General features: G+C 43.5%; 1 protein-coding gene across 1 annotated transcript; it reads right to left on the bottom strand.

The window, feature by feature from the left end:
• Positions 1-1,657: 1,657 nt before the first annotated feature.
• Positions 1,658-10,462, bottom strand: ankef1a (ankyrin repeat and EF-hand domain containing 1a; the record flags this gene model as incomplete). Its single annotated transcript, XM_080832702.1, has 9 exons — positions 1,658-1,813; positions 2,316-2,486; positions 3,672-3,835; positions 4,549-4,775; positions 7,058-7,892; positions 8,318-8,441; positions 8,687-8,836; positions 9,457-9,656; positions 10,111-10,462. The coding sequence occupies 9 exons, from the start codon at positions 10,460-10,462 to the stop codon at positions 1,658-1,660; spliced, it is 2,379 nt and encodes a 792-aa protein (XP_080688828.1).
• Positions 10,463-11,459: the final 997 nt, after the last annotated feature.

The following is an 11,459-nucleotide window of genomic DNA, read 5'->3' as shown; positions in this document are numbered from 1 at the left end:
GTACAACAGCTGTGTATTGTCCATCTATTTGCTAATTATAAGACTACCCAATTGAGCTAGAAGGCATGGCTATCTAATGATCTAATATAGTGGTTGATAAGCCTGTATCAGTGAAGCCCAAGAGTCGCGTAACCTGATTTGCTGCATGCAAACCCACAGACGTGATGGTGTTGACACCTCAAACAGCTAATTTCCTCTGGATTCTTAATGCAAAAATAAAACCTGACATTTTACTGCTGGTTGCATGCGTCAAATTCAACGTAAATACATGATTCGTTTATTGCCAAGCTATCAGCACCAATAAGATTATTTTTCATTTTTTATAGAGCATAGAATGCTATTTAATTTTCAGTACAGACCTCAACATCAGCCAGCAGCCTGGAGGTTGGTGATTGCCTCACGTGGAATGTTCAGGTCGGCCATGTTGCTTTCTTGACACCTGTGGTTTACCTGGAGAAGCTACACATTGTTCTTTGCTTTGGCCAATCGAGTCACAGCGTCTGCCACATTTCTGCATGTTTTGGCTGCCATTTTGCTGCGTGCTTACACAGAAGACCCTGGAACTTTCCAGACTGCTGCTCTCAGAGCAGTCATTCAGGAGGGAAAGCTGGGCATTTTTGCCCCCTGGTGGCATCCTACTTGAACTGCAGGGCCTTTGGACAGCAAGGAATGTTTCTCTCATCCAGTTTCACATTCTCCTAGGCTGTTTGTATGCTGCTTAATGTGATTCAGTTTCATAATTTCGGCACTTAATATATGTGTGTCTTACGCAGCTAAATTACTTGATCACTCCATCAGCATCATCTGGTTTGTCTAAGATGCAAATAGCGCTGCACTGAAGAATATCGACCAAAAGTTGGAGCACAAATAAATAAATAAATAGCGATAAATGTGCTGCGTCACAACAGGTGGGATATTTTGACACTGAATATAGCCTTCTCCTCCCATGGTGAGAGTGCACAAGGCGAGAACAGAATGGTCTACAACAGTGCTGTGTTTGTTTATCTGCACAGGGGATTATGTACGTGTGTGTCTGCATGAGGTTGTGTGTGTGTTTGTGTGTGTGTGTGTGCGTGTAGAGAGGAGCCCAGCATGTTTGACAGACGGTGAATAAAAGAAAGGACACGTGCCAAGAATCTCCTCATATGACACTCTTTTTCCCCTGTCTCGGCCTCTTCTTGTCTCCTCTCATGTGGTTTACTTTCGGTGACTCAAAAAAATACTGACCCATAACAAGCCATACAAAATGTCCAGCGTTGTACAAAACATCAAGATATTTAATAGTACTGACAATTACAAAATATCTTCAAATAAAATAAAAATTATATTCAGAAAGCATTCATGGCCTCCAAGTTACAAGCACTAATCTGCCATTAATCACAGGGTGTACAATGAAAATCTGAACAAGCGTCATCACTGAAGTTTCTCTCATTTCACTGTGCACTGTTTCAATGCCTCCAAACATTACATTATTTAGTGTCCACAGTGATTTATAAGATTCAATAAGTGGCATGAGAAGAGAGGGAATGCTACTGTAATAGCCTCCCACCCACCTTTTAAAGTAAACATTTACTTCAGTTCATTCAAATCGCTCTCAATTAATTTGACCATCGTCATAAGGGGCCAGACTAGATGTGGCTCTGATGCCTCTCGTCCTTCAGACGGTGCCCTCATGGACCTGTGCCACCCTCTTCTGGAGGTTCTTGCTGAAGGGCATGAGGAAGTCGTCAAAGTCCACCTCGTGGGTGAAACGCTCACGCCTCTTCTCCCGTTGCTGAATCAAATCGCTGGTGCTCAGCGGCTTACCCCACACCTATGAAAGCAGGACAGGAGATGGGCACATGGTGCTAAAGATGCTATGTGTTCTTCCACCTTCATTCTGCAACACAGCTCTGTTGCCAATTGACAGATGAACCCATGCTTCCCTAAATAGCTGGTGTGTGAGCCCATGTGTGTAAATACTGACTGTGTAAATACTGTGTAGATATGTATTATCTGTGTAGTCTACAGAGGCTACATTGTTTTAATACATGTTTGGAATATGGTTGTTTTTAAAATCACACGCCTCAAAGTCACAGATCTGAGAGTAACTAAACTTATTTTAAAAGCACAGGACCTGCAGGATGCTTGACAAAGAAATGAGCAACACATCTGTTATCTTATAAGAAAATGCTCTCTGTTCAACAAAATTAGGTTGTATAGGAGGTTGAACTAGGTAATAATGGTACTACATTCTTCCAAGTGAGTCGGAAAAGCTACAACAGCACACATGTTGCCCTGTTGAGCGCACATGTGGTTTTCTTTGGGAAACATACCACTCTGGGCCTGAAGGAGATGTCCACAGGTCTGACTACGCCACTGCTCAGCTGGGTGTTGTACATGACCACAGTCTCTTTGTCATCTTTATACTTCTCTGCTGTGGCCTTCTGGGTCAAGGAGCTGTCTGCAGGCCGCGCTGACGTGCTACTGGGGGCGCCTTGGCTCAGCTGTGGGGTTGTGGCGGGTATCAGAATGACAATCAGTCAATCAATCAATCAACCAGATACAGCTGCACGCAAAGCAGGCTTGTTTTTGTTTTGCCAGATCCATCATACTCTACATAAAATTTGAGAACGGGTCAATCTTAGGAGATAAGAACTTGCACGTCCTGCCTGATATAAATGCAGTTAGCCAGCAAGTTCATTTAGCTGACCTATAAACAGGGAGGATAACCAAATACTGTGCACCTCACTTTCAACATACAGCCAATAAGGTATCCTGAGTGTGACTAGTTCAAAAGTGATAAAACAATCGAGGACCCAATCTTAGACCAGTTAGCTCTGAGCAAGTAGAGTCTACAGAGTGAATGAGGCGTGTTCACCAGCTTGCCAACACTGTTCTGTTGAGAGGTTCTTTCCTGCTACCAGCGCTAGCTTGTCCTAGGGTAACCTGAACTGTCATGTCTCATTTGTCTACAATTTGCTGGTTTAGAGTGACAGAGTCATGTCTCTTGTTCCTCTGTCGGCTGTCCCAGACTGGCCTTTAAAAGGACAAACTGTCAGCAAAATACCAATTCAGTATTTGGTAGCAATGTAGCAACCACAACATTGTAATTGAATACTAAAGGCATCATTACATAACCTGATACTTAGCAGGTATATTTCAAGACCTTTTTGCTACAATAACAAATGGATATCGTTACTGTGTCTGGACTAGGACTAAGCCTTATGTAGCAGAAGGGCCACAATGTAACAATGCAAAGTTGTTCACACGGCAACAATTCCATGCTAATGCTAGCAACTAATCTCCACATGAAAACACTCAGACCAAACAGAACACCATTATGGTGGCAACTGGTTATGGCTTCAAATATATGTGTTTATTATACGGCTCTTCAGAATGTTCCAAAAAGTACCGTTGATTTGAATGGGCCATCCCAACGTTCTACCCTACATTAATTCCTGCTTCTACCCTACATTAATTCCTGCTTTTTATTCAAAAATAAATTTCTTCAGGACGAAACAACACCCTCCACTGCGCGTCGGGGTGTTGTTCGCCCCGTCGGGATTTATTTTTGGATAATGACCTCCGCACAATACATTATCCCTACATATTTTTGTGTTGAACTTTGTGTTACTGGAGGGCTTAAGAGTGATCAGAATGATATATGTTGGTGCAGTTATGCTTCTTACCTTCTCCTTGGCTGAAGTGGTGGCTGGCCTGGCTTTAGCCTGTGGTTTGGCTGCCTTTCCTCTCTTGTTTTCCTTTGGTTTTGGCAGGCTATCCATTTTGGCCTTGACCAAATCCACTACTCTCAGGTCTGCATAGGCCCAGGCAATGTCTAAGCAGTTCTGCTCTGCATATAAAATACCTCTGTCAGCTACAATTGCCATGACTGAGAAAGAAAGTTCTGGCAAATACAATATATAAATAATTAATTAAATACATAAATAAAATGGCAAGCTGGTTGTGCTGTTATCCAAAAATGTTGCTGACTGAATGAGACTATCTTGTAGTCCAGCTTGGTATTGATTGTTCCAGCAACGATGCTGTCAAACCAAGCTGATTTCGTCACACAAAGGCCAAAAAACTCTGTGGCGGAACTTTTGGATGAAACCACCCATCATACAACTACTACCAGATTGCAGTCTCTGTTCTGGAACATGTCTACGTTACATTTGGTCTACAATCTGCTCATATCTGCGGAGGCAGATGAGATTGCAGTGAGGTTGGGAAATCATTGTGGGGAATAGAGTAGTTGCCCTAAGACCCTGCTCAGATATTACCACAAGCATGTATCCATTGTTCAGTAGGGATTAGAGTGGGGCCAGAGGTATCCCATACACTACTAATCCACTTAAAACTGATGTGTGTGTGTGTGTCAACATTTTAAGCAACGCCACTCCTGAGAGCCACAATGAAAACAGGGGTCACTAGTATCTTTAGGACTTAGGACTCTGGCAATGATAAATAAATATAATATGTAATTATGTTGCTTGGAATCTGGCAATGATAAATAAATATAATATGTAATTATGTTGCATTATCATGTTATCCATCATTATTTACCTTTCTTGTTCTTGGCGTTCACCTTGGCCCCGGCTTTGATGAGGTACTCCACGCATGCTGGCCGGCAGCTCTCAATGGCCCTCATGAGTGGCGTGGCTCCATTCAGAGCAGGCTTGTCCAGCTGAGCACCCGACTCCACCAGCAGCTCCATGATGTCGAGCTGGCCAGCATGGCAGGCGTGGTGAAGCGGCGTCCAGTTGAACTGGTCCTTTGCGTTCAAGTCAGCTCTGCCAGAGGGGAAAAGGTAACTGTTTTTTATAGAGTGCAGTTTTTGATGACCGATGTATGGAGATGAAATGGTAAAAATAAAGGTAAAAACACATACATACTGTATGTTACATAATTTAGCCATTTGCAAAGCAACCAAATGTAGACATGCGTAATACATACTTACTTAGTGTTTGTTATTTGGGACCTGAGCCTTTTTGTATTGCTAATGATCTTTTGTACTGGCATACAGTATCTGCTATTATCAGGCTATTATCAGGCTATCAAAGGGTTTACAACCTAGACCTGATGTCAAAATGAGAAACATGCATCAAAGTGGAACCCTCATTGCACTAGTTGGCTAAATAAAAAGCAGCACAGAGGAAATTCAAAGTGTATGAAATCTCTCATTTCACCTGGTCCATCACCAGAGTAAAGTATTTTTGGGAATGTGGTTGATCTCTCTTACAGTGCCGCTGCTAGCCATTTTGGTGCCCTAAGCAAAACTCCTTTATGATGCTCCCCCTCCACGATAAAAAAAATGTTTGTTTCATCAACCCCAAATGAGGGACACTTTCTTCCAGGTGCCGGCGCGCACCAACAGCTGACCAACAATAATGGAAATACAAAGGTTTCATTAGCCATACCATAAACCTATTCATTTCAGTGTAATTTTGGCAAACCGCTACTGGACTTGCTAGGATGTATTGTTCATTGTTCTGTCTCAACGTCCTATGTAACTCAGACTGGTTGCAGTTCACTACCTGGCCACAGTTTTAACATTGTTTTAGATGGGTCAAGGGGGGGGGGGGGGGGGGGGGGGGGGGGCGCTATTTACCTCTTGTCAATACAGAACCTAAGTAAGTAGCTAGTGTAATAGTCTCCTCGATTTTACTTCTACAATTATAATGGGTGCCTGTGACACTTCGTATGAAGGAGTTCATATTCATGAATTCATATTCACACATATTAACACCAATTCATCATGTGTTAAGAATGCTGATATAAAATATGAAAACAACCAGTAGTCAATGTGCAAGCTTCCAATTCAATCGTGATTTAAGGGCTACATCGTAACTTTTTTTGAGCAATTAAATATATCTCTTGTTCTGCCTGTTTTCTGATATACATGCCTAAAAGGCGCCTTATACTTCTATACTGAAATAATATCGGCATAATACTTTTTATAACTAAGTTGATTTTTCAGTTGCCTATTTTGGTGCCCCCACAGGACGTGGCGCGTAGTGCGTGTTATGGGAGCGGCGGCACTGCTCTCTCCACACATCAGCAATTGGAATATCACACTGGAAGATTCCCATTCCCATTCCCATATGGTGTCATGTTTTGGTTCATAGAAATGTTTAAGGGTTGATTCGGCGGCCAGAACTATAGTGAATGTAGTCGGTCTGAGGCTATAAATGTGTTTCTGTGCAAAGGCACTCCTTTATAACACTGTGTTGAGCTATTTGCAGCCATTTAGCTGTGTGGGTTTCATGGTTGCATAATGGCAAATTGTTTCCACTTCAGATGCTCTTACACAACCACGTACATCGCAAGGCATTGCAGAGTTGAACGCGGTCAGGGCATCTCAACTGTGAAATGCCGTTGCTGTTGCTTTATTATGCTTTGTTTTCTAACATGGAGGGAATTTCTCCATGTCGTGGCTCTGATTTTGCACAATGACTCAGGCATTTATGTTGAATGAGAAGCAATAACTGGATGCTGATTTTAAAGGGGTTTAGGATGTGGAGGACCCTGACCTGAAAAAAACTGATGATTCTAGAAGAGCACATGGACTAACACTGGAGCTTGCCTTTCACTCAACTAACTCCTCCCCCTCACCTTACTTAAACCCTAATGACTAACCCAACCACAGAAATAGCTGTTTTTTCTTTCTTTTTGCTACTGCTGTTGCATTTGTGTGTATAGGTAGCTAATTCATTACTTTTCATTCTAAAATGCTGTGATCATTTGTTTTTTATTTTTGTTCACTGCAGTTTAGCTTGCTATTTATGCTGTAATGTATGAACCGGTTTAACAAATGTAAGTGTCCTGCTGTATGGATGGAAACCTGCTCATGCCTGATTGCTTTTCAAATAGTCCCTGGGAATATACAAAGAGATCTTGCAACCTAAAGAGTTTATCATAGAAGTTATCGCTCCGTTTACCTACTCTAACTAATCTAACTTAATTAAACTGAACCAAATCTGAAACTATTTATACATTATTTTGTACATTCTCACCATCAACCTCGCACTTTGCACCTACTACGTCCCCCATTCTGAAGTGACCCCATCCTTACCCCAGGTTAATCAGGAACTGAGCCACCTCATAGCTTCCATAGGCACAGGCAGTCATTAGTGGGGTCTTGTAGAAGCGGTCCTTCACGTCCACAGGAACGCCCTCCTTGAATGCCATCTGAAGGGACCCTAAATCGCCTGTTTTAGCACAGTAGGTCACGTTGACATAGATCTTCTCTGGGTCATCAATGTACCAGGCTGAGTCATCCTCTATAGGGTGCTGGGGTGGGTGGTCGCGGCTAAACCGGTTTGGGTCCGTGTGGTGGCGGTACGCCTCCACCATGAAGGTCGGAGGACCACCATCAGCCCTTCGGTAGATCAGCTCAGGGGGGATGGTGCAGATGGGAAAGGGGAGGGTGAATTTGCCCTTCTTCTTGCCCTTGTTGCCCCCTTTCCCCCCCTTCTTCTTCTTCTTGGGGCCATAGGAGGCCATGACAACAGTCTTCTGCAGGTACTTGAGGCCTTTGAAGAAGTCATTGATGTTTATCACACCCTCACGTTTGCGGTCATGAGCGATGATCACCTTGTGGAGCTGGAGCTCGTCCATGGGGGCCTGTAGATCCTCCAAGACTGTCTCAAACGTCTCCTTGGAGACAGTCTCCTTTATGCAGTCCCCAGACTCCTCAAAGGCTTTCCTCAGGGTGACCTCATGCTCCTGAGACCAGTCGTAAAACTTCAGGGCCCAGTGCTCGTTGGGATTGGGCACGCCAGGTCGGGAGAACTTCCCGTGCAGTCTCTCAGCTTTCTTCAGCTCCTTCACTGCAGCCTTGTGGCCATTGTCCTTAGCAATTTGGCGTGCCAGAAGGCCTTCTTCATTTTTCAGTTTGGGATTGCAGCCTAAAGTATAAACAGAGAACATTAAGTCTTCTCTTAAGCATAGACAGACAACATTCTTTTTTCTTCTCTTCTTTTCAAGTTTTGTTAACTGACCTCCAGCTCACAGGTGAATATTAAGTATGGTATCGCTACAGTCCTACTGTAGTGTATGTTAATATTGTATGATCATTTGTATGGGAGCTCATGCAGCTGGTATCCGGATGAGGCCAAACACAAGAACCCAGTGAACCCCTCAAGACATTTATTAAAAACGCTTGTAGTGGTGCTATGCCAAGAATAACAAGCATCTGTTTTGGATCTGACAATTTAGCAAGTTAGCTTTAAGCCACTAATGGCACTGAGGAATAATGCCTAAAACTAACGTTGGTAGCAACTGACTGTATATTTACAGGCAAAGTATCAACATAACTCCTTGGTACTGTTACCTCTCTGAGCAAGAAACCGGCAGCACTCTGCATATCCGCCACGGCCTGCATAGTGTAGAGGAGTGTCCCCTGCTATGGTAACAGCACCCAAGTCAGCCCCATACGCAGACAGCACTCTAATCACCTGGACAAAATAATCAATCAGTCATCAGTAAGTAAAGTTATACAATATAATATAATGCAAGCCTAAAGCATGGATAACTACATACAGTATGTGTAGTTGCTTGCAGTCCAACAAGCCTCAAAACAAACTCAAGGTCAGCTCTTGATTAGTTTTAATAAATGTCTTCACATATACAACCATTTAGATGTTTAAGTGGCCCGGGCACAAATAGTAGCAGGCTGGAACTCCCATAGTCAGAGTGGTACCTCAAAGAACCCTCCTTCTGCTGCGAAGTGGGCAGCGTTGAACTTCTTCTTGTCGAGTGTGTTGGGGTCGGCACCCCTTCTGAGAATCGCCCCCACCAGCTCTAGGGCTCCCATCCTGGCTGCCTCCATCAGAGCAGTGCGCCCTGTAGTCTGGAAATGAAAATTACCCAAATGAATGCCTAGCAAACATTACCAATATCATCACTTTATCATGCAAATCGAGGCAATGCTCATTGTTTAAATGGCTGCACTAATACTAGACGAGTTGGCTAAGACAGTGTCCCATCCCCTCTCATTTACATATACCCACACACACACACACACACACACACACACACAGTTTTCTTCTTTATTTGGATTTGATAAATAAGTACATATCATGGCAAAATTCAAATTAAGTAATGTTTTAACCAACCATGGCTACTCTTTGCCCTGATCTTTGGTAGCTAAGGTCACATGCATAAAATGTGTGTGCGAGGCCTGCAAATCTGTGGACTCTCTAAGAAAAGGGCCAAACACTTCACAGAGTACTGCTATCAGCACTAATTGGTAGCCTCTTCATCTGGAGGCGCAGGTGTCACCTTTACCCTTAATGTACAATATGGACTGAAACTTTCTCTGCAATTTAATACTTCCTCTAAGACAAATTTAGATGTTGCCATGGTATGTCACTTATTTATGAAATCCAAATAAAACACACTCAAACACTCATACACACACTGCAGCTTGTTTTAGGCAGTCATCTCAGGCTCTTACATGCACACACACACCTCATCCGCGGCATCAGGGTGAGCCCCTCTATCCAGCAGGAGTAAACACATAGGCAGGCAGCTGTCAGCCTGTGCACAGGCGAGCTGCAGGACGTGCTGGCCGGTCAGGGATGCGTTGTTGATGTCGGACAGAGCCTTGAGCACCGCATGCAGGCAGCGCATGTGGCGTTTAGTAGGATAGATGCAGTAGAAGAGCACACCTAGTGGACAGACAGAGGGAAGGGTGGGTAGTCGGAGATGAGATCGGACTACTGGATTATTAGCAGCCGTCGGCTGTCAAACTGTGTTCTGCTATTAAAGACCATGAGCTACAATCTTAAAGGATTTGTGTGTACATATGTGCTTTCTATATGAAGCTGTCATATAAATTATATCTTTGTCATGCAAAGTTGCCTTCTTAAAAAAAAAAAAAATTGTCAAATGTCGTCTGCCTTAGTATAAATAGTGTCATAATGTTGTTGTCAATGTTGTGTAATGTCAAAAGAGATCAAAAGTGCTCAACAAGTTATACCAAATTGCAATGTCCTTCCCACAGAACCACTGGGGCAGGATTTTGAAATGGAGACCCCTCTTACAGAGAGAGAGACAGAGAGAGATAGAGAGAGTCCTTGCCCTGAAGTTTGGATCCAGGTGCCACTGTCCAGGGTCACTAACCTTTTCCCTCCTCGTCCAGCAGGCTCATGTTAGCCTTGTGCTTCACCAACAGTGCCACAACATCATCATGCCCAAGCTCAGCGGCTAGCATGACTGGCGTTCTCCCCATCTTGTCCTGAACATCTGGGCTTGCCCCATGGGACAGCAGGAAGCCCACCATGTCGAGGTTGTTAGCCACGGCGGCTAGATGCATGGCTCCTTTGCCTTTCCGAGGCTCGGTGAAATTAACGAGGTTGTCCACGCCGCGGCTGATTAGCTTTTCGATTTGTAGTTTGTTGCCCTCGTGGATACATTGTAGCAACCGATAGACCTGCAGCTCCTCCAGGCGGCCTTTGGCCACTGGACTTGCCATCACTGACCTCTTTTTAAAGGCTCTAAAATATTAAGCATCGTGATTATTGATATTGTATATACCCAGGTCTAGGATTCATTATTTTAATCCTTTCTTTCAAATAGCTTATTTTTCCCTGCTATCAGAAGACACAGGACGAGGCAGGTCGACAAGAAAACCATTTAGCTTATTCCTGTAAGGAGCAAGCCAACAGGATAGTAAAGTAAACAGTCGTTACAGCCTACACTATTACTTATATGCTCAGCATGATTAAAAGAAATCACCTTGTGCGATAACATGCCTTAGGCCTACCTCACAGCTTGAAATACTTCGTACAATGCATGACATGTAAAATAGGCCTAGCACATGAGGTTTTGAATGTCAACACGCTTTTATCTTACTTCGCAATGCAATTTTAACTCAGGGATAACTTACCATACACGCGTGACTTCAAGGTAGTAGGCAACTGTTGCTTATTCTTTCAATTAGACGGAGGCTAATTATTTCTGACACCACTTTTAATTACGCTACATAAACAAAATGTCCACGTACCAAGATCACTAAGTTTGAATGCAACATTGTTGCAAAGCTCAGCGTCGGACTGGCTCTGAAGACTGGGGTAGATTACCGTCTCTATGGCAACAGAATGCCAAGAGCCTCAGAGGCCTTCGCCGGGAAATCTGCAAAGATCTTGGGTGCTCACGTTCTTGTTAATTGGTCCCCAGGTAGAGTTACTATACATGGGAGAGATCACTTGACCGGGATAGAGTCTCAGGAGAACCAAATATCAGTTTACATGGCAAATGTTTTCAACCGTGTGATAAACTGTGGTCGCATGACAAGCGAGTGACAGTCCGCCGTAAAGTCAGTGGCATACGTGACATTATAACCTAGATAAATCAGTCACTCGTTTAAATTATTTACAGTGGAATTTGACGTCCGTTCAAAATTGCAACCGAAATGCTCCATGCAGACACCAGATGTCACTAAAACTGCGTTAGTAGCCTATCATCTATCG

Source organism: Sprattus sprattus (genome assembly GCF_963457725.1).
Source record: "Sprattus sprattus genome assembly, chromosome: 2".
NCBI classification, from domain to species: domain Eukaryota; kingdom Metazoa; phylum Chordata; class Actinopteri; order Clupeiformes; family Clupeidae; genus Sprattus; species Sprattus sprattus.
The sequence above is the reverse complement of the archived record's forward strand: the minus strand, read 5'-3'. Positions and strand labels throughout refer to the sequence as shown.